The sequence below is a fragment of the Sabethes cyaneus genome, chromosome 3 (genome assembly GCF_943734655.1).
Source record: "Sabethes cyaneus chromosome 3, idSabCyanKW18_F2, whole genome shotgun sequence".
In the NCBI taxonomy this organism is placed as follows: Eukaryota; Metazoa; Arthropoda; class Insecta; order Diptera; family Culicidae; genus Sabethes; species Sabethes cyaneus.
Window position 1 is genome coordinate 177,645,895 of NC_071355.1, and position 19,119 is coordinate 177,665,013.

Sequence of the window (19,119 nt, forward strand, 5' to 3'; positions counted from 1 at the left end):
CATTAAGAAGTTCGAAAGAAATTTGTATCCAACTAGATGGACTCGTGGCTTGGCCACTGTCTTAATTAAACTGTGCAGTGGACAGTGAAAACTTTCCTTCTCTTGCGGGTGGGCAGGAACGAGTAGCGAAAAGTTCAAAACCCTCGTTACTGAGTTGGCTTGCATTATTATCTCGTTTATCGATAACCATCTCCTTTATCCTTATTATTTCATCTCATCTAGAATTTTTTTATAGGACACTGAATTCTGGTTGTAAATTTGTACTTATAGTTTGCTGCCAAATTATTATCTCATGATTAACTAGTTTTCTGCTAAGCAATTTCCACGACTATTTTAGAGTAGGTACCAAACGTAAAACTTAGTTGAGCTCCGAAAATATAACGGTACGGTTTCAGTCTCTCAGGACGGTTGCTTAGCATTCCGGAAGGTTAGTTTCCGCATAATACGGCAGCAACTTCCTGGGCGGAGTTGTGTATCGTCATACGTAGCAGCACTATGGCGTAAATATGCTTGGCTACACGACATCCAGCTCGGTCGTTCGGACGGCCGGTCGAGCGAGCTTGGTTCGTTCATAAATTATTGCCCGACTGGTTTCAGACAGGAAATGAAATTTACTAAATCGCAGCAGCTGACTGGCTGCTTGCGTGGCACATGTGTAATGCGTATTATGTAGCCTATTCTCAAAATGCTTTTACTGCAGGCAAAAAAGATGTCCCGCATTGATTTATGTTGGCCAGAAAAATTGGCTGCCGTATTTCTAGCAAACACGATATCACTTTTTATTTATCTCTCAATTTCCATTTCGAATTGGCCAGAAATTTACTGTTTAGTAACATTTTTTTAGAATTTTTGTTTCGAAAACCTTACAAACTGTGTTGCTTAGGACAGTATTTTTATTGAGTAAATTTTTTGAGCGTCCCGGAAAAACAAATAAATAATAAAATTTAAATAGTTGTTCCGAAATATCTGCTGAGTATTTAGCTTCAAGTAGAATCTAGTGCGTCTTTGTTGTACAGAATTCTACTCCTCTTCTTCAAGCTTTGGTTTTTTGGACGGTCGTCGACGAGAAACCTTAGTCGAACCTTTGTTTGCCGGAGCCTTTGTGGTTGGTGGATTTTCCAGTGCATCCAGCTCAGCATCAGTCAAACGATTTTTGTACCAGTCAGCGCTGAAATTGACCAACAGAATCTAGTTGATCACCGTGAAAACTAATATCTCTTAGACATATGTTACCATTCTGGAACCTTTCGTGCCCATTCACAGTGCTTGGCGGTATCATCAAAGACCTGTCCCAGCTTGCAGCCATTACGGCGTGGCGTTTCACCGTTAATACACACGTAGAAGAACTGGCAGTCTTCCGGATCGGCATACCTCGGGTGGCTGACAGCGAACGTTTCATTCACTTTCGGGCAAGTGAATTTGAATAATTCCTCGGAAGAGCATCCCACTTTGGCGGCCTCGTCAGGCCATGTGCAGATTCCGGTTCTAGGATTGAAAACCAGTCCAGCGGGACATGTAATCATGTTAAACTTTCCTTCAACACAGTAATAGAACTTGTCGCAGGATCCGCCTTCACCGGCAAAGTATCCGTTTTGCCGAGGGCAGTGCTGGGATGGAATGGGTGTTTCTGCGTAAGAAAAAAAATTGCTTAACAAAAGCTCATTCTCTTCATTCATCCTTGCTTACGAAACTTTGGCCGCTTAGAGCAATCAATGTTAAACGGTAAATCACATTTTTCCTGTTCCAGGTCATAATCGTTGAACACCATGCCATCCGGGCAGAGCTTCTCCTCAATGTGGCCCTCTCGACACGCATAGTACTTGTCACACTGCTCAGCATCCGCGAAGAATCCGTTGGGCTCGGGACAGTTCTCGGACAGCTCCGGGTCCAATTCTTCGTCTACGGTCGCCGGCGCTTCACGGTTCGGATTTTTTGTTTCCCGGACGGGTGACTCTTTCACCGGGGCTCCTCTATCGCGGGCGGGCGTGCGGCGATTGGTTTCATATTGCCTTCTTAGTTGGCTTTGCGCTGCCGATAGGCCTAAAATAAGAAATAATTTGTGACAATATTAATAATTATGAAATAAGGCGCATGATGCTAGTAAAATATTAACAAAAGTAATAAAAAAATAATAATAGAAAATAATTCTAGAATCATTATTAAAACAATAATAGTAATAAAGATCAGAAAAATGGCAATAACTTAAATAATTTATATTCCGAAATTAAAAAATTGATCTAGTATAGACTAGAAACCGTTATACGAAGATTTGCATGCTGTAAGAGTAAGTGTAGCGCGCCATAGCACGGCATTTAGGTAGATCCATATAGACGACTACAGTGGCAATCAGACAGCCAATGCAAATGCCAACGAAACAAGTTTTCAATTCCCCACATGTACACAACGGTTACCTTGAACTATAGAATACGCTCCAACCATCTTCGCGGTTCCCCTCTAATATGTCAACCGACACAGATTAATCCCCATCTTTCTTCCCACAGCAGCGCGGTGTCTGAATAGGAACAACAGGATCGGCCGCAAATGGCATAGGCTTTTGCTCTATCAGAACGCGAAGAGCGTGAAGTTCGGTTGACATTAGTACTGTCCTGCGTGAATTTCTCACAAATGGCTCGAATGGTATCGGGTGGCAAACGTGCAGCAGCACTAGCACTTATGAGCTAGAACGCCTAGAATGTACCCATAAATCACTCATCGTGCTTCGCTTTACGTTTTACCCATAAATCTACAAACAGCTAACAATGAGGAATTTCAAGCAGGACCTATACAGTGTGCAGAGCACTTCTGGTTGCGGTGCGATTCAAACCATTAGGGTGGATGAGATAGTGAAACTAATTCACTGATTATTTCTATCAAAATATCGATACAGAACTGGCACTGGTGTAATGGGTGAAATGACAAGTGTCCTCAAAAATTGATTTCAAAATTATCATGAAAGCGCTGTTTAGACTCCCTATCGCTGGTAACGATTCCCTTTTGCACGTATGTTTAAACTTGCTAAACATTCGTATTATCTAGTATCTGACAGGATTTGTTCTCATCCTCACGCTGAATCATACAGAACTAGCAGACCAACATCTGTTTTGACAATTTCATAAATAAACATAAACCGACGGCTGTAACTGTCGCCCATTTCAAAGTTACCAGAGCCCTATGAAGGAGGTAACCATAAGCGAAATGTTAGCGTATAACGGCAGGTGACTCTGTCATTGGTACGCATTAGGAGAATCTTCGAAACAAACTTGTTGAAACTCATGCTTTCATAAGTATCGATTTTTATTTATTGATTTTGCTGGTCAAGTTCAAGCCGTGACTTTTTGAATTGCAGTTCAAATCGTGACGTAACACTGAACGTCGTAACTTAATCTGAAATTACCAATCCTGTTTCGTTATTTACAAAGTTGTACACATGGCAATGTCTTATTTGGTAAAATTATGAATGCGCATTTCATTTTGGTGTAAAACAAACTAATTCATAATTGTGTAGAATGTAAAAGCATCAAACATAGCCACATCCAATAAAATCAAGCGATTATCCGCGATCTCATTCCACATGTAAGAAATCACGGTTTTCTCTTAAGCTTTTACTACTAGTCGGTATGCAAATTTCATAATAAATACAGTCTATCTAATTGATATACTGTCATACTCGATGATTCATCACAAAAACGGCATTAGCTATGCATATTTTTCACATATATTGCAAAAAACATCAAAATACAAAACAGGGGTAGAATGCATCTCAGCGGAATCGAACAGTTATAAAATATTTGTAATTTGCAGTACATCTTTTGTTTCAGATTACTTATTAAAAATGTAGCAATATTATGTATTGTATAGGACTTAGAATTTGCCTTAAACCCAATTGTACATTGTTCAACTTACAATATTTCATCACACATCAGTTGGAGAAAAGTAGATGATTAAATTTTATTGCCAATTATGTTAAGATATGAACCCATTGTATCCCAGCAAACAAGCGTATGTAACAAACGCTATAACGAACGCTTCCGCCATTGCGGCAGCCTAGTTTTAGGAGTTTATACAACACGTGATTGAATGTAAATTTTTTTGGTCGCGTTTAACGCCTAGCTGGGCAAACTTGGTGCGTTTTGTCCACGGGCTTTGGCGTTCTGCCTCACATATGATTTTGACTCTTGCCAAAAATCGTCAAAAATAACAAAAAATACTGGTTTTTGTTAGGAAATTTCACCAGGAGTAAGTGTAAAAAAGATCCCAAAGTCTTCTAGAAGTTGAAAAACGTAGAACAAACACGCCGTTGCTCTGCAAAATGATGTTTTGCTTAAGCGGTGCATTCTGCACCACCTTACTCTATCACTTTGACCTGAGAAATAGCTTGGTCTGATTCCGTTTCATGTTTCGTTTGTGCTATGTCCACCTATGTCTCTTGTGTGAGGCTTCCATCGCCGCTTCATAATTCTACTTTATCGGCGAAGCGTGTCTTCAATACCGTGTAGTTGGTGTTAGAGGCGGATGAAGGCATACAGACATTAGAAACATAGGACACAGGACAGGACGTCAGGCATAATTGAAGATAGGTGTAATGGACGTTAGGCATAATTTCCAAAACTTCGATTTGCTGTGAATACGCAGTTGAGTCAATCATCGCCCCATCACAATGCAATGAAAACCAGAGCAGCACATTTAGCATAAAGTTATTTGGCATAACATCATTTGATATAAAACATTGGCATAATCATAAAGGATCATTTGACATAAATCCATTGGGTATGGCGACCATTTGGCATAATTCCGATACAATAGCATGAGAACAGGGGCCGCCTATTTAACACTAAGCCATTTGGCATAACGTCGTTTGATATGAAAACATTAGCATAAACATATGGAACCAACTGGCAGAAGAGAATTTGGCTAACGACCTTTTGGCATAATTCTGTAAAAAATATTTTGACTGATGATTGAGGGTGAGACGGTGAGTGTTGTCGGCGACCAGCCACGGTCCCATATTCGTGTGGTGTCGTTTAATTTTGTCATACGACCGATCTCGTTGTTACGCAAACACTGGCATGAGCATCTCTGTCGGACTCTGTTTCTTATTTTTCCATGCATTATCACAAGTTTTTGCGTGTGCGTATTTAGCTATCAGCCACACGCAGCCAGCACCAACTCGTATATCAATGTACGAAAATTATCGTAAATATCTCTTAACAAATTCGGATTCGTAAATAAAGCCTAATAAAGTGCGCGCAAGTTGATATTCTATCATTTATAATGCTGTACGATTTTCAGCACAAAGTTGTTATAGCTGTATGAAACTGATTGCGCTTAATCGGATTTTATCGTATTGAAATACCTATATAAGTGAATCGCACAAAATTATTCCTAAGTGCGTATGTCGCCTCCAAAACGGCACGGATAAGCGGCTTTTGCGCGTCGAATACGATTTATTGGATACATATCAGTACTTAACTCCTAGTAGCAATCTAATTATACATATAAGAATGCTGACTGGGCAGTCATCGGGCTCGCTCGTGCAACCTGCAACCCGTGCAACCCGAGCAGTTGATCGCGAGACTTCCTCGTACTCTTATCCGCGTATGTAAGCGAGGGTGTAATAAGAGGAATAAGCATAAGCATAAGCATAAGCATAGGATACCGCTCGTGTGCTGCTACTCCGTTATTGACCAAGACCGATGAAAATTGCAAAATGATGGCTGGAAAAAGCATACTTGGGACAGCACGCTATTTTTCATTGTGCAACCTTATCAGGTCCCTGCATGCTGATCAATACCGACGCCGGCCACGTCCGAATGCGGGTCCTGGTGGGATGGAAAGGAATGTTAGTCCAATACTTGTTGCTACTAAAGACCAGGGAATCCTCTGCATCTTCACAAGTATTTCGGGAAAGGAATTGTTGTTAGTAGATGGGCGGAGCTAGATGGATAATGTAAGTATGTAAGCATCAGTCATATGAGACTAAGCTGGATATTCGAAAATTTTCTTGTAAAGTCAGTAACTACGAAAATTAAGATATAAAAAATACCTTTTTAACAAATTTAATACAATACCAATGGTGCTTATATACAACCATAATTTAATTTATATCGAAAAATACTATGCACATGCGAGATTTACGGCTCAAAAACCACGTAACAACTTGAACTTATCCGCGATCAGGGAAATCAAGGATAATGAAACGAGCCAATATAGTCCCTAAGTTGATAAGCATTTCCTCTTACCAACGCTAATATGCAGAGATATAGCGCCCTACACGCTTTAGCGAGGGTGTAATAAGAGGAATAGAAGAAGAAGTAAAGCAAAATCTGTAGCCATACATCCTACTGTAGCGCTCGCGGACTTTTGGCTTTGTGAGCGGGTTGTGCAGAAAGACGATTCGAAATTGTGTGCTGTACATATATTAGGCCGAACCACGAAAGTCTCGACCATTTTCTACAACATTCGGTCGTGTGGTTCCGCATTTGTGTTCCGGCCATCCGTCGGTAAGCCGGTTCACCCTGTATGCAATGCTCGTTTTTTTTCTGCTAAACTAAGCCGATTGGAGCTTTTTCAAGCAAACGACTGATTGCCTAACGTCTATCATGCCTACCGTACATTACGCCTTCCGCACATTATGCCTGTCGTTCATTATGCTTAATTTCCATTATACGGAACGTCCGTATGCCTAATGGGGTACACCCGTGAGGAGCACAAAGTTTTGCAATAATTGTAAGTGTCGTGATCCGGTGAGCGGGCATCGAAACGAAAGAAACGATCTTCAGCAAGAGTAGCCAGACGACCTCGACATCATTATTAGAAATTTTGAGACGCCGGAGGCAATCTACGTAAGACTAAAAACGAAGGCTAGAATATCGAATATAAAATTTATGGTGGGAAGAGGCTCCAGAGAAAGCAACGTTTGCCTCCCACAGGCAGTGACTATTGACGGCGATGAGCTGGAAGTGGTTGATGAGTTTGTATATCTGGGATCTCTGGTCACCGCCGACAATAATACGAGTGAGGAGATTCAACGACGCATTCAAGCTGGAAATCGAGCCTAAGGCTTGTTCGCGACAAAATTTGGACACCCCTAAACACACACAGCTTCGGAAATACATTAACAATGAGTGAAATATTTTGCAGAATGGTAGACGTATGTCTGTTCTTTCTGAAAATATAACGCTTGTTTATATTACAAGCGCTCAGCGTAAAATGGCGTCGATAGAAGAGCCGGTGCGAAAAGCAATTATGTGCGGTCGCAATGAAAATCCGGATCTCTCGTTAAGAAAACTTGCCAAAAAGCTTGGATTTCCTCCTAGCACTGTTTACAGTGTTTTAAAATCGTTCGATACACGCTTGACAACAGCTAGGAGAAGGGATGTGGACCATAAACGGATCTGAGGAACCACCACAAGGATGCGAAGGTAAAACAAATATTATGTAGGAGATCAGATCTTTCTGTACGTATCATTTTGCTCGTAAAATAAAAATGTCGCCAACATTCGTGCACACTTCTAAGCAACGACGAGGCATGAAGTCTTTCAAGGTGAGGACTGTGCCAAACCGTAATGACAAGCAAAATACGACGGCCAAAACACGCGCTCGTAAGCTTTATCGCAAATATTTAACGAAGTTTCCACGCGTTATAATGATCGATAAAACGAATGTCCTAGAAGACTTTAAACAGCTTCCTGGTACGTCTTTTTACACTGTCATGAAACGGAATGGCGTTGCAGAGCATTTTAAGACCAAAAAGAAAGCCAAGTTCTCTAAAAAATATTTAGTATGGCAGGCCATATGCAGCTGTGGTCGAGCAAGCAAAAGTTACATCACTATGGGAACGGTTAACAAGGAAATATACCGTGAAGAATGTCTGCAGAAACGATTGTTGCCGTTCCTACACAGCCATGATGTACCCTTGCTATTTTGGCCTAATTTGCCTTCCTGTCACTACGCCAAATATGTTTTGGAATGGCATGATGCTAATGGAGTCCATATTGTACTGAATCCACCTAACTATTCAGAGTTACGCCCCATCGAGCGGTATTGGGCTTTGGTGAAGAGAGAGCTGTCCCAGCACAAACAACAAGCAACAACTATAGATAAATTTCGAAAATCGTGGACAAACGCAGCTAAATTGGTTGCCAACAAGTCTGCACTGACCCTTATTGCAAAATTGAGGTGTCCAGATTTTGTCGCGAACAAGCCTTACTATTCCTTTCACAAGACGCTTCGATCAAGGAGCATACGCCGCCGCACAAAGCTGACGATGTACAAAACGCTAACCAAACCGGTAGTCTCCTACGGACTTGAGACAGTAACTTTGTTTACGGAATCAGGGCTTGTTCGTTCACTTTGACTCAATTTTGATTCATTTGACAGTACCGTCTCAGCCGAGCAAAATTTGACAAAGTTGTATATGAGACATTTGTAGAACTAGTTGTCGTTTTGCTGAATAAAATTTTGCTGTATCTGTTGTAGTTACGATGCTACAATGCTAGTACGTCATTAGTAACTAAATGAGCATTTATTTAGTCACTAATAAGGTACTAGCATTGTAGCACCGTAAATACAAAAGATATAGTAAAATTTTATTCAGCAAAATTGTAGATAATAACTGGTTCTACAAATGTCTCATATATAACTGTGTCAAATTTTTCTCGACTGAGACGGTACTGTCAAATGAATCAACATTGAGTCAAAGTGAACGAACAAGCCCTGGAAGACATACGTGCACTTGCCGTATTTGAACGAACGGTATTGTTGCAGACTAGTTTTGGCGGAGCATAAATGGAAAGCGGAGAGTGGCGTAGGCGTATGAACCACGAGTTGCAGGCATTTCTGGGAGAGATTCCTGTCGTACGTCTGGCGAAAGTTGGGAGACTACGGTGAGCCGGCCGTCGTAAGGATGCCTGACGACTGTGTAGCACAGAGAACAGATTAACAGGCTCGAAGGAAGTAATCGATTTTTTGTGTGTAAAATCTGTCGGTAGCGCCCTCCAGAAATAGTTTGCCAAACGCATCAAAAAATATTCATGTACCTTTATCAATATTTCTTTGTGCTGGAGTTACATAGTAGCGATGGCAGCGACATCAAGATTTAGTTTGCCACTTACTGCTCGAGGGGTGCTCTATTGAAGGATTACTCGTAGATTACATAAAAACATTTTACACACTTTTTGTCAATTACCTGGTAGTCTGTTCTCTGTGTGTGTAGTGAAATCCGTTCTCTTCAAGAACCCCACCGGAACCAGGAATAGAGGGGCCCAATGTGATAAATGGCTCGACCGGGTTGAAGTCGACATGCGTGTGTCGAGACGCACAACGAATTGGTGACGAATAGCCCAGGACCGAGACCAAATACTGGTCATGATCCCGTCAACCGATTTTAATTTTACGACCACCATCTGAAAGCTGAGAAAAAATGCTGTAAGAAACATTCTTCAAATTAGATGTGTAACGGCATTAACTAAATAAAACAATTATCTTGCTACAGATATTCCATTATATGAGAGTTGTAAACCTTGAAACAGATAATTAATTGTTTCGTTTTTTCAATGCCACTACACATGTAATTTGATGAATGTTTCTTATAGCATTTTTTTCTCAGCTTTCCGTTGGCGGTCTTAAAATTAAAATCGGGTGGATGGTTCATGGCGAAAACGGCGATTTTTTGATAAAATCCAACATGGCCGTCGATTTTTTGTCACTTTGAGATAGGGTCTATAAACTATCTCTCCTCACAAATTCCAGCCCATTAAGCGGTAGCCTGAACAATATTCAGGAATTACGTTGAAACTATATTTATTCGAGACAAGGTTTTTATACCAGTTAATAGAATAATATTTACTGAATATCGGCGTGTATTTTGGTCTTTATAAAACGCTACTGAATTTGAGTTATAGTCGCGAGAAATGATGAAGTCGCTGCGGCTAAATTGAGCCCATTTTCTGCCCAGAAGGATAACGTGTCGGTATAGCCTATATACCGGCTCTTTGAAGATAACTAGTTTTGCAGTGTCAACAGCTTGCTGCTGGCGCTAGTGTATCATTGAATCGTGCATATACATTAGCACCAGAAGCAAGTGGTTGTCACTCAAATACTAGCTATGTCAACACGATAGAATAGTTTCAGGAGTAGCTGCCTCACACATTGGTAGTAGTGTAAATAAAGCATCATATGCCATATGAAATTAAAAACAAAATGCTGCAAGTGCTAGTGAATGAAAATTGATTTATATTTTCATATCAGAAGGGAATTTTTGTGTTCTTCCGTGATAAAAAGAATTAGAATTGTTCTGTGATACCATATTCACAGCTGTTTAGTTTCTAGAATAAGTAAAAGCGATCATAATTGTGTGTTTTCCAAACCATAATCACGAGCGGATACGCGTAAGCGATTATTGCTGCTGGTTTTTTCAGCCTGATTACGTGCCAGTGGAAAACAGTAGTTTTGATGTACATTGAAGAAAATTTAGCAAATTACTTACATTTTTATGAAAATAGTTATAACACATTAAAGTTTATGAGTGCTACATTCGTTTCAGTATTGTTATATAGCGGCAAAGTTTTTATTTGGAAAAGCGCAGCAAAAAAAGGTAATGCATGCCGAATTTAGTAGCGTGCTGGGAATACCCTCCCGTACCCTAGTTTAGCAACATGAAGTGCCGAGCATAGTAGAGAGAATCACCGCCTGTACTGTTAACTATGAAATTAACATAGTGTAATAAAAATTCCGGTCTGTGCATGCCAGTCAGTCATCGTAAATCGACTGTCACTCCGTGATTGTCGTGCATCGTACGTTATAATTATGAGTCATTCGTTGAATACCTGTATATTAAACAAGTGGACTGACTAGTTTCTCAAAAGTCTCAAGCATTTCCCGGTCAACAATTTCTTGTCCGTTTGAAGTTTGTTTTGCGTCCCTGAACTTTGCACGATGTGACAGGTAAGTGAAACTTGTAGAATAAGCTTCGCTCTTTTTACACTTCAGGGTGACGTCTCTGTACACAGAGTGTTCCAGTGCCAATCCGTTACTGGCATAAATTTTAGCCTGCAAAAATTTCGTGTGCTAACTTGCAGCACACATCAGTAACATTGGGTTTAATTTCTAATCAGATCAAGGAATTGTTTGGGCTTCTTTTTCTCGATTGCTGCTAGGAAGCTAGAAATAAAAAACAATACCAAAATTCTCCTACTTATTTTCATTGCTTTAGATTCCTAACTTAAAGCGTACGACAATGTTACTGCTAGACAAACTTGAACATTTTTTCAAGTACTGAATCATACTTCTGCGCAATTAATTCAATAGGCAGCAATAGCAAAAGCGAAAGTGAATGGTAGAGCAATTGTTTGGTACAAAAATGCGTCAGTTGTATCCAATTTGCGGTTACCCACATAATGTTTGCGTGTCGGAAATAAATACCGGTTCTAAACACGACTAAATATATAGTGATACATATAAGCGGTACTGACCATTTCCAATACCCGAATCAAAAGATCCGGCGATACGGTTGAAGGTCGTACGGAATAATTTATACGGGTAGTATAGGTATCATGTGATAATATGATGCTCTGCTCTTGAAAAACATTACCGTGTTTCCTCTCTATGCTCGAAACCAGTGCGAAATAAAGCGATGCAGAATATGAAACGTGATGTTCAGTTCAGCTCAAAGCAGTATAACTAAAGTACGAAACAAGAAAGAACAGTAACGAACGGAATGATGCTGGACAGAATCATGAAACATGTTGAGCATGTTACTGCAGAACAGAGCAAGGCAAAGCACAACTAGTTATCTAAATATTAACTTCCGCCCTTTACAGTGTGTGCATAGTTTATAACACATTTCCGGCAGCAAGAATCATATACTGAAATATCCTGCATATCGTTGCGAAACTCGCATACCCTCTCATACCGAGCGAGTTTCGAGTTTTCAGCATAATCACGTCGCAGCAAATTTCGTCACTATTAGCTCTAGAATCGAGAGGGATGATATACGGTGCCAGTCAGTGGGTTGAAGCCCTCGCGTAGCCGATAAGAATATATGTAGCGCTTTTCCACATATTTTGAATGACAATTGCTACGGTCTGACTGCATTTGTGACTTTTCTATTCGGTTTATTAGAAGACAATTAATGCGTCTAGTATAGTTTATCAGTGTATTTTATCCCAATAGGTATAGAAATATAAACCAAATATGAAAAACATGAAATTTACATCACATTAAACTTTCGTCAAATCGTAATCCAAATCGTAAAATCAAATTTATCATACACGTCACTGAAAACACTGCACATCACCTGGACTGGGGTGACATAGCGATCCTCGTTTCGAGTGATTTTGGTTCGTTTCGCCCATTTGTTTAACGTGGTCGAAACGAACCAAAATCACTTGAAACGAGAATCGCAATGTCACCCCTGGTTTGTGTTGTTCATAAAATTGCGTAGGATGATAAGTAGGCACAGAAATTCTCATGATCGGAGCGGTCGAGGCATAACGTTAACGTTAATCCAGGACAGAAGTTCAGGAGCATCGATTTCGCACTTGAAGAGTTGAGCAACGAAGATCAACAAGATCTGTTGATACAGTTAAGGCCCAGACCCAATGCATACGGATTTTACTACGTTGCGGCAATTTGACAGTTTTTCCATGGGTTTTCTGTCAAATTTATTTATTTCGTTTTTGACATTTTATCATTCGCTTTTAATCGTTGTTTTTCCATATTTCATCTTCCATTTTTGGTCAGTTTGTTCGTCGTAGTTTGTTGTTTTCTCGTCACTTACGTCCTTACGTTACCATGTCTCTTACGTTTTGAGTTTACAAACTTCCAAAAACTCTGGGCATTCGCCCATAACTTTCGTTTCAAAAGGAATATCGGAAATCTAAATACATCGTTGCAAAGGTCTATGAATAAAATATATTTTTGCAAAATCCCAAACTATTTGCTGGAAAAATAATTGAGTTACAGGCATTTACGTGAAGACAAAAATGTTGTCATAGTCGGGCAACCTTGTACAGGTTGGGCTACTGTTCAAAATCTAAGAATTACGTATTGAAATTCAATATAGAGACATGAAAAGAATGATTGCCGTACACAACGGCCCATATAAGTGAAAATATTCTTATTTTAATTACATTTTTGCGATATTTTGGCGATCTTGTAAAATCAATATTGCTACAATCGCCTTTATCGAAGTGTACTACTACAACGAAAAAAAACAACAATCTAGGTTTTTGTCGTATTAATTTAGCCTTATTTCATCACATTTTACGTGACAGACATTCTCTAACGAATAAGGCGTTTATACGCTTAAAATTATGGTGGCCCAACCATGACTATTCAAGTGGCCCGACCTTTACAATAAGCGCTTTTGTAGTATTTCACCTTATCCTAACTAAACACCTCACTGGAGGGGATTTTTCTATAGTCTTCGTGTGAAGCACAACACACTTAATGCATTTTCAACATTTATCTCGAAAATTGCATTTCATGAATCGTTTCTTGAAGAAAAGTTTACTGCGCCTGCAAAACTTTTTTTGTCAGATTTAGTCACAGAATTCAGCACGCGTGTTTTGAATAAGCGTTTGAAACTCACAATATTGTGAAAAGTTAGCTGTCACAGTAAGAAGTATTACAATGCTTGTACCGTGACCGCTCCTAATTCTGCGCATTTTTCTTTATATAAATATTTTTTTAACATTGTGCATAACTATGATAATTGCATTATTTTTTTATAAATGTCTGTTGAATATTACGTCATTATTCAAAAACTCGCCATAATATTGGAGAGCGAAATAATTTAACGTGAAACTAAGTATTTTATATGGCAGAAAACATCGTCGTTAGTACCAACGCTAAGAATGCCCTTCTAGAAAATTAACAAATTTATGATCGAAATTCTTTGCAATCATCAAATTGCCCAGCATAATTAGAAAGAATAATTAATTTTAGTCACGGTTTAGACAAAAAGAGTGATTGCATGCATTGCTTTCCTTAGAAAAATGCGATGCAATAATGCGCAGATTTAGGCACAGATTTTTTATTCATGTTCCAAATTCTGCGCAGTAATGTATCCTACGAAGAAATCGCGAAAGAATACGTAACCTCACCCAAATGGCTGAGGTATAGAGGCATGAAAATTCAAGTAGAATCTTTAACTTGCATTGATTGGAATACTGTAGGGTAGTTGATCCAATAGTTGTGGTAGTACCAATAGTTACGCTACTATTCATTATTAATGCATATTTTCGTCACCGTAGCATTTTAGATAAAACAATTGAATTCATTATATAAAACAGGTTTTTAGAAGTATTGGTAGTTAGACTACACCATTGAAAATTAAAGCATTATTTGCTAAAATGCCAATTTTCCAATATCCAACGCGCAGTTGGAGCGCACAACTATAGGTGCTCATCTATAGTTTTGCTACGATGTTTTTTCACTTAGCAACCTAGCAATGTATATAGAATACCACAATTAAAGGAACATCAAACTTAATTAAGGAAACATTAGCGCAACTGTTGGTACAATATAATTGAATCGGAAAATTCATTTTTTCTTTATAACGCTTCTCGTACAACGAAAGCAATTGTCTTGCCTTGTGACAAATACCTTGCATTTGATAAATTTATATCCCACAACCATTAATTGAAGCATATACCTCTATAAACAAGCAAAATGAAGTTATATTGTGCCTAGTGGCGCAACTAATGGATCATCTACCCTACTGTGTCTCTGGGTCCGAACCTACGAGCGCCAATTCATAAAACCATGTCTTCTATTTTTTTAATGTTCAACATCATGGGGCAGTCAGAGAGTGGGGTGGTGGTTTCTATATGGAAACCCAATTTTTTTTATTAGTCTAAAGTATAATGTTCAGTATGCGGAAAACCCAAATCAATTCGCCCTTCACGTTATCGAGAATAAAATATTTAAAATGAGGCAATCAAAATGATAACAATATTCCTTTGCCACCCGAACAGCACAAGAAGGCCGGATGATGGATTTAATTATGGTAATGCCGGATTTTTTGGTGTGCTTTCAGCGTATAAAGACATAAACAGCATGGCAGGAGTATTTATTTTCACTTTTTGGGTGCGCAGAATTAGGAGCAAACATGCGCAGAATTAGGAACATGGACAAGAGAGTGCGCAGAATTAGGCACCGTGGATAAGTTTACAAAACGAAAAATATACTCAATTGTTGGTCGACTTATAATTCCCATATTTTTATCAGATATTATAGACCGTAGCACTACACGTTGCTGCTATCCACGTTGTTAATTTAAATCTAGAATACTTAGAATAGCGGAAGAATCATTAAAATGTCTTAACTGCGCAGAATATGGTACGTTCACGGTACATAGATATTATAAGTTACTTGAACTGTAAAAATCGAAATGGCCCGATCATAACAGTGGCCCGACCATAACAGTGGCCCGACGATAACGACATTACCCTATTATACATAACTCTGATAGCGCCGCTTGTTTAGGATTTTATATCTCTGACTTGTTGTTGTGAAACGTATACGATTAAAAGAACTTCTATTTTTATTGTCGTATTGTCGTCTTTTTGACGCTTTTCAACGTATTTTGTCGTGTTTTTTGTTTTTTGTTTGCTTTTTCCGTCGTGTTTGTGTGATCTTTTACAAGGCCATATGAATAAAACAGTTAGAGCAAATGCTTACGATTTAAACGGGAAAAGCAAAGCAAACTGTTTTATTCATACGGCCTAATAATTGTGTTTTTGTCTACTTTTTATCGTATTTTCGCCACTTGTTCATATTTCTTTCGTTTTATTTATTTCATTTTGGTGGTCTTTAAACCGTCTTTTCGCTGCCGTCGTAGTCTTTTCTTGGTATTTTAATCATCTTTTCATCACCTTTTGTTGTGTTTTTTAACCCTTTATAAGGCCGTGGCAATAAAATTGCCACCAACGAAAAATATTTGTTTTGCGTCTATAATGACATCAATATAATTATAGAAGCAAAATAAAAAATTTTTGTTGGTGGCAATATAGTTGCCACTGCCTTATAAAGGGTTTTAAATGCTTAAATGTATAACTGCAAATAGGACAAGGATTAAAGTTGCTTTGTTATAAAGAATAACTTAGTCTGTGGAATAACCTTATTCGCTTGGCAGTAGTTAAGGATTTTAAAGTTCTATCGCACTACAGAAATCCTATTAGGAACTGTGAAAATGGGAGAAGAAGTAGAGATGAACATATTTTGCCTTTTTCTCGTATTCCAACCAGGGAAATACCAGCATTACTATAGTAATGTGAGTATACTGACTGTAGTAGGAGCTGTATAGCGATAGTTTGATGGTAACAACGCATACAATGATGAAGAGTTCTATCTGCCGTCAAAGTGAAAATGCAGATTAGTATTGACAGCAAAGCAGTACATATTACTGTAAATATTAACTTTTTATAATTCACCACTCATTAGAGTAAACCCTCTTTACATTAGAGAGGTTCCTTTTTTTCTCTCAGAAGGACTCCATTAGAAAGTTTCATATCGGTTCCTAAAGAAAATTTTTATGATGTGGTGTTTGAAAATCACGAATTTTGATGACAAGGATAATCACGGACATCCATATCTGAGATTTTATAACAAAATCAGCAACAGAGTGTGTTTACGAAAAGTGTTTTCTTTGGCGGAAGTAAAACTAATTAAAATTTCTTGTAGACGATCTACAAATTTGTTTTTTTAAACATTTTATTTGCAGCCACAAGTATAATTGTCGATATCAATGGCAACTTAAATTCTTATTTTCGTGTATGAAGTTTTATTAATAAGAAACCAAAATGTTATGGTAGATTATGGAGAAATTTGTGTTTTTGCAATACATTTTTGTATTTCATACAAATTGTTTTGACCGCTAAAGTGTACTTCAATTCCAACGCAATAATTGGGATTTCATTAGTGTAGCACAGAGTAGAGGATAAATATTTATTAAGGTGAAATTAATCGTCAACGATTTTGCCAATTTCAAAAGCAGTTTTTTTGTTTGAAACAAACATTTTGTTCATGAAAATATATTTGAAGTGTTCAGACTGGCAAGAAGGATGCATTATTTACAATTTTGCAAATAAAACCCTGCTTTTGGGCCCAAAAACTGTTCCCGAAATTTGGCTCTCCGACGAAAAGTTAATGACTGCTAATTTTCCGTTAAGATCTGGCTGTATCGTCATTTTTAGGTCTCAAATACAACAAATAATATTGTGTGCATATTTGTGATCACCAACAGACCATGTAACGAATTTTCATCCAACTATACATAGTACCTAATATGCAACAGTATAACCAAATATGTTGTGCCCGCATTTAACTCACGAATTGGCGATCTTCTTTAAACCAAATTTTGGTGATGGGTTCGCAACCGGTTATTAATGAACATATTTATACTCCAACTTTTTCTCAATCACTATCCAAAATTTAAATTCGAACGGTGTCAATGTGAGTTGTGTTATAACCGATTATCTAAACGCCGGCACGATATCACGAACCACAAAACATTCACACGCACACATGATGAAATAGCCTATAACTGAGTTTCTATAAAACTTAAACGAACATGCAGAAACCTCGTCAGGTCATCCTGGGCATGGCTGGTAACAAACAATTATTAACAAAAGTCATGCACTGCACTGCACTGTCTCATTTGAATATGACCAACTTTTGCTGCACGGTACCCACTTTCATATTTTAGCACTTGATTGAGTTCATCGTCACAGTTTACGGCGGTAGGCTTTTTGACAGCCTTTGCATCGACGTAAGAGCACATTATATTGTCAATGAAGTTGTATGCTGTGCAGTCCACTCATGATTCAATTATTTATCGTTGGCCACGTTTCTTCACCAAACCTGTATGTTGCTACCTCCGCTGCTGGCTGTTCAACCAGAGTACATTCGTGTTTGTCGGTGTGGTAAAAGTTTCAAGTTCATCCACTTTTTATGTATATAGGAAATGCAGTGTCTCGGCAAATTCGCAATAATCAATGGTTTTCCTGCATACGTAACCACCATCACAGACGCCATGACATCAAACTGCAGTTTGATAGATCGTCACATCCGATCGATCATCCCAAAGCAGACAGCAATGAGATGAGGATGAAACTTGTGCAACGTTGCAACTCAGATTTCCAGACCCCAACACAGCAAATAGGCCAACGGCGCAAAACCACTTCTTCACTCACCAATCACAACACTCAGAAGCACTAGGAAACTAAGACCGAGCTGGGCAGCTGCTTTCATCTTGACGACCGCTTCTCGACTGAACATTTAAATAATTTGTTTAAAATATCAACAACTAAAGACTGCGATTCGTGTTGATCGTAGATCGCGCGGGTTCGTCGCTTGTGCCGTTCGTCGCGTGTCGGGAACCAGAAATCGCTGTCGCACCCGGTCTCGAGTTTTAACGATTGTGGCTGTATTGTAGCCGTATGGCACGAAGTTGCGGTAAAAGTGTTTGCCTGCCACACTGCCATGGAACCATGGAGCCGGACCGCACGTTGCGAAGCCAATGGGTCTTAAGTAAATCTCTCCGATGAGACGACTGCTGCAGCCGACATGGATTGGTAGGAGGTGATGCGAGCAAAAATGTGTATGCGGCTTTTGTTGTTTTCAGCTGCCCAATCGTACGGAACATGGCATGTTCGCGGACCGGAGTAGTAGTGGGTGATGATGAACGGCAGAGATGGTAGCATAATATTAGCAAAAAATTCAAGATTACATTATAAATATGATTTTTATGGCGTCGCCTAACGTTTTTGTGGCATTCGTCATGGAAAACGAATTTGGATGTTTTACCGTCCAATAAACGAAAATGTTGTCTTATATTAAGATCAGTTTTATGTAAACCGCCATCCGGGGTGAGATTGTGCCACGGGGGTGAGATTGGGCCAAAAACCAAAAACGTTTATTTGTGAAAATTTATTAGATCTATAGAAACAGGTGACCTAAATTCAAAATAATGATGAAAATAACATATTTATTCATAACTTAGAATGGAACACAGATAATATTAGCAAACTATTTAGCCTAAACAGGGTTTCAAAGTTCGCTATCAAAAATACTCGGAAATAACGCTTGTAAAAAATGTCCCCCATAAACCAACCC

The 19,119-nt window shown here is 38.8% G+C and overlaps 1 protein-coding gene across 1 annotated transcript; it reads right to left on the reverse strand.

Annotated features, from left to right (window-relative positions):
* Positions 1-1,020: 1,020 nt before the first annotated feature.
* LOC128742524 (protein obstructor-E) lies at positions 1,021-18,282 on the reverse strand. Its single transcript, XM_053838918.1, has 4 exons — positions 18,198-18,282; positions 1,687-2,040; positions 1,234-1,627; positions 1,021-1,168 (listed from the first exon to the last, which is right to left on the reverse strand). The coding sequence occupies exons 1-4, from the start codon at positions 18,280-18,282 to the stop codon at positions 1,021-1,023; spliced, it is 981 nt and encodes a 326-aa protein (XP_053694893.1).
* Positions 18,283-19,119: the final 837 nt, after the last annotated feature.

Bases quoted from the DNA above. Each gene is read 5' to 3' on its own strand.
- LOC128742524 (XM_053838918.1), bottom strand. From the start codon at position 18,282: ATGTTCAGTCGAGAAGCGGTCGTCAAGATGAAAGCAGCTGCCCAGCTC. The intron at 1,628-1,686 runs GTAAGCAAGGAT...TTTCTTACGCAG, and splicing joins CTCTAAGCGGCCAAAGTTTC to AAACACCCATTCCATCCCAG. The intron at 1,169-1,233 runs GTAACATATGTC...GGTCAATTTCAG, and splicing joins GCACGAAAGGTTCCAGAATG to CGCTGACTGGTACAAAAATC.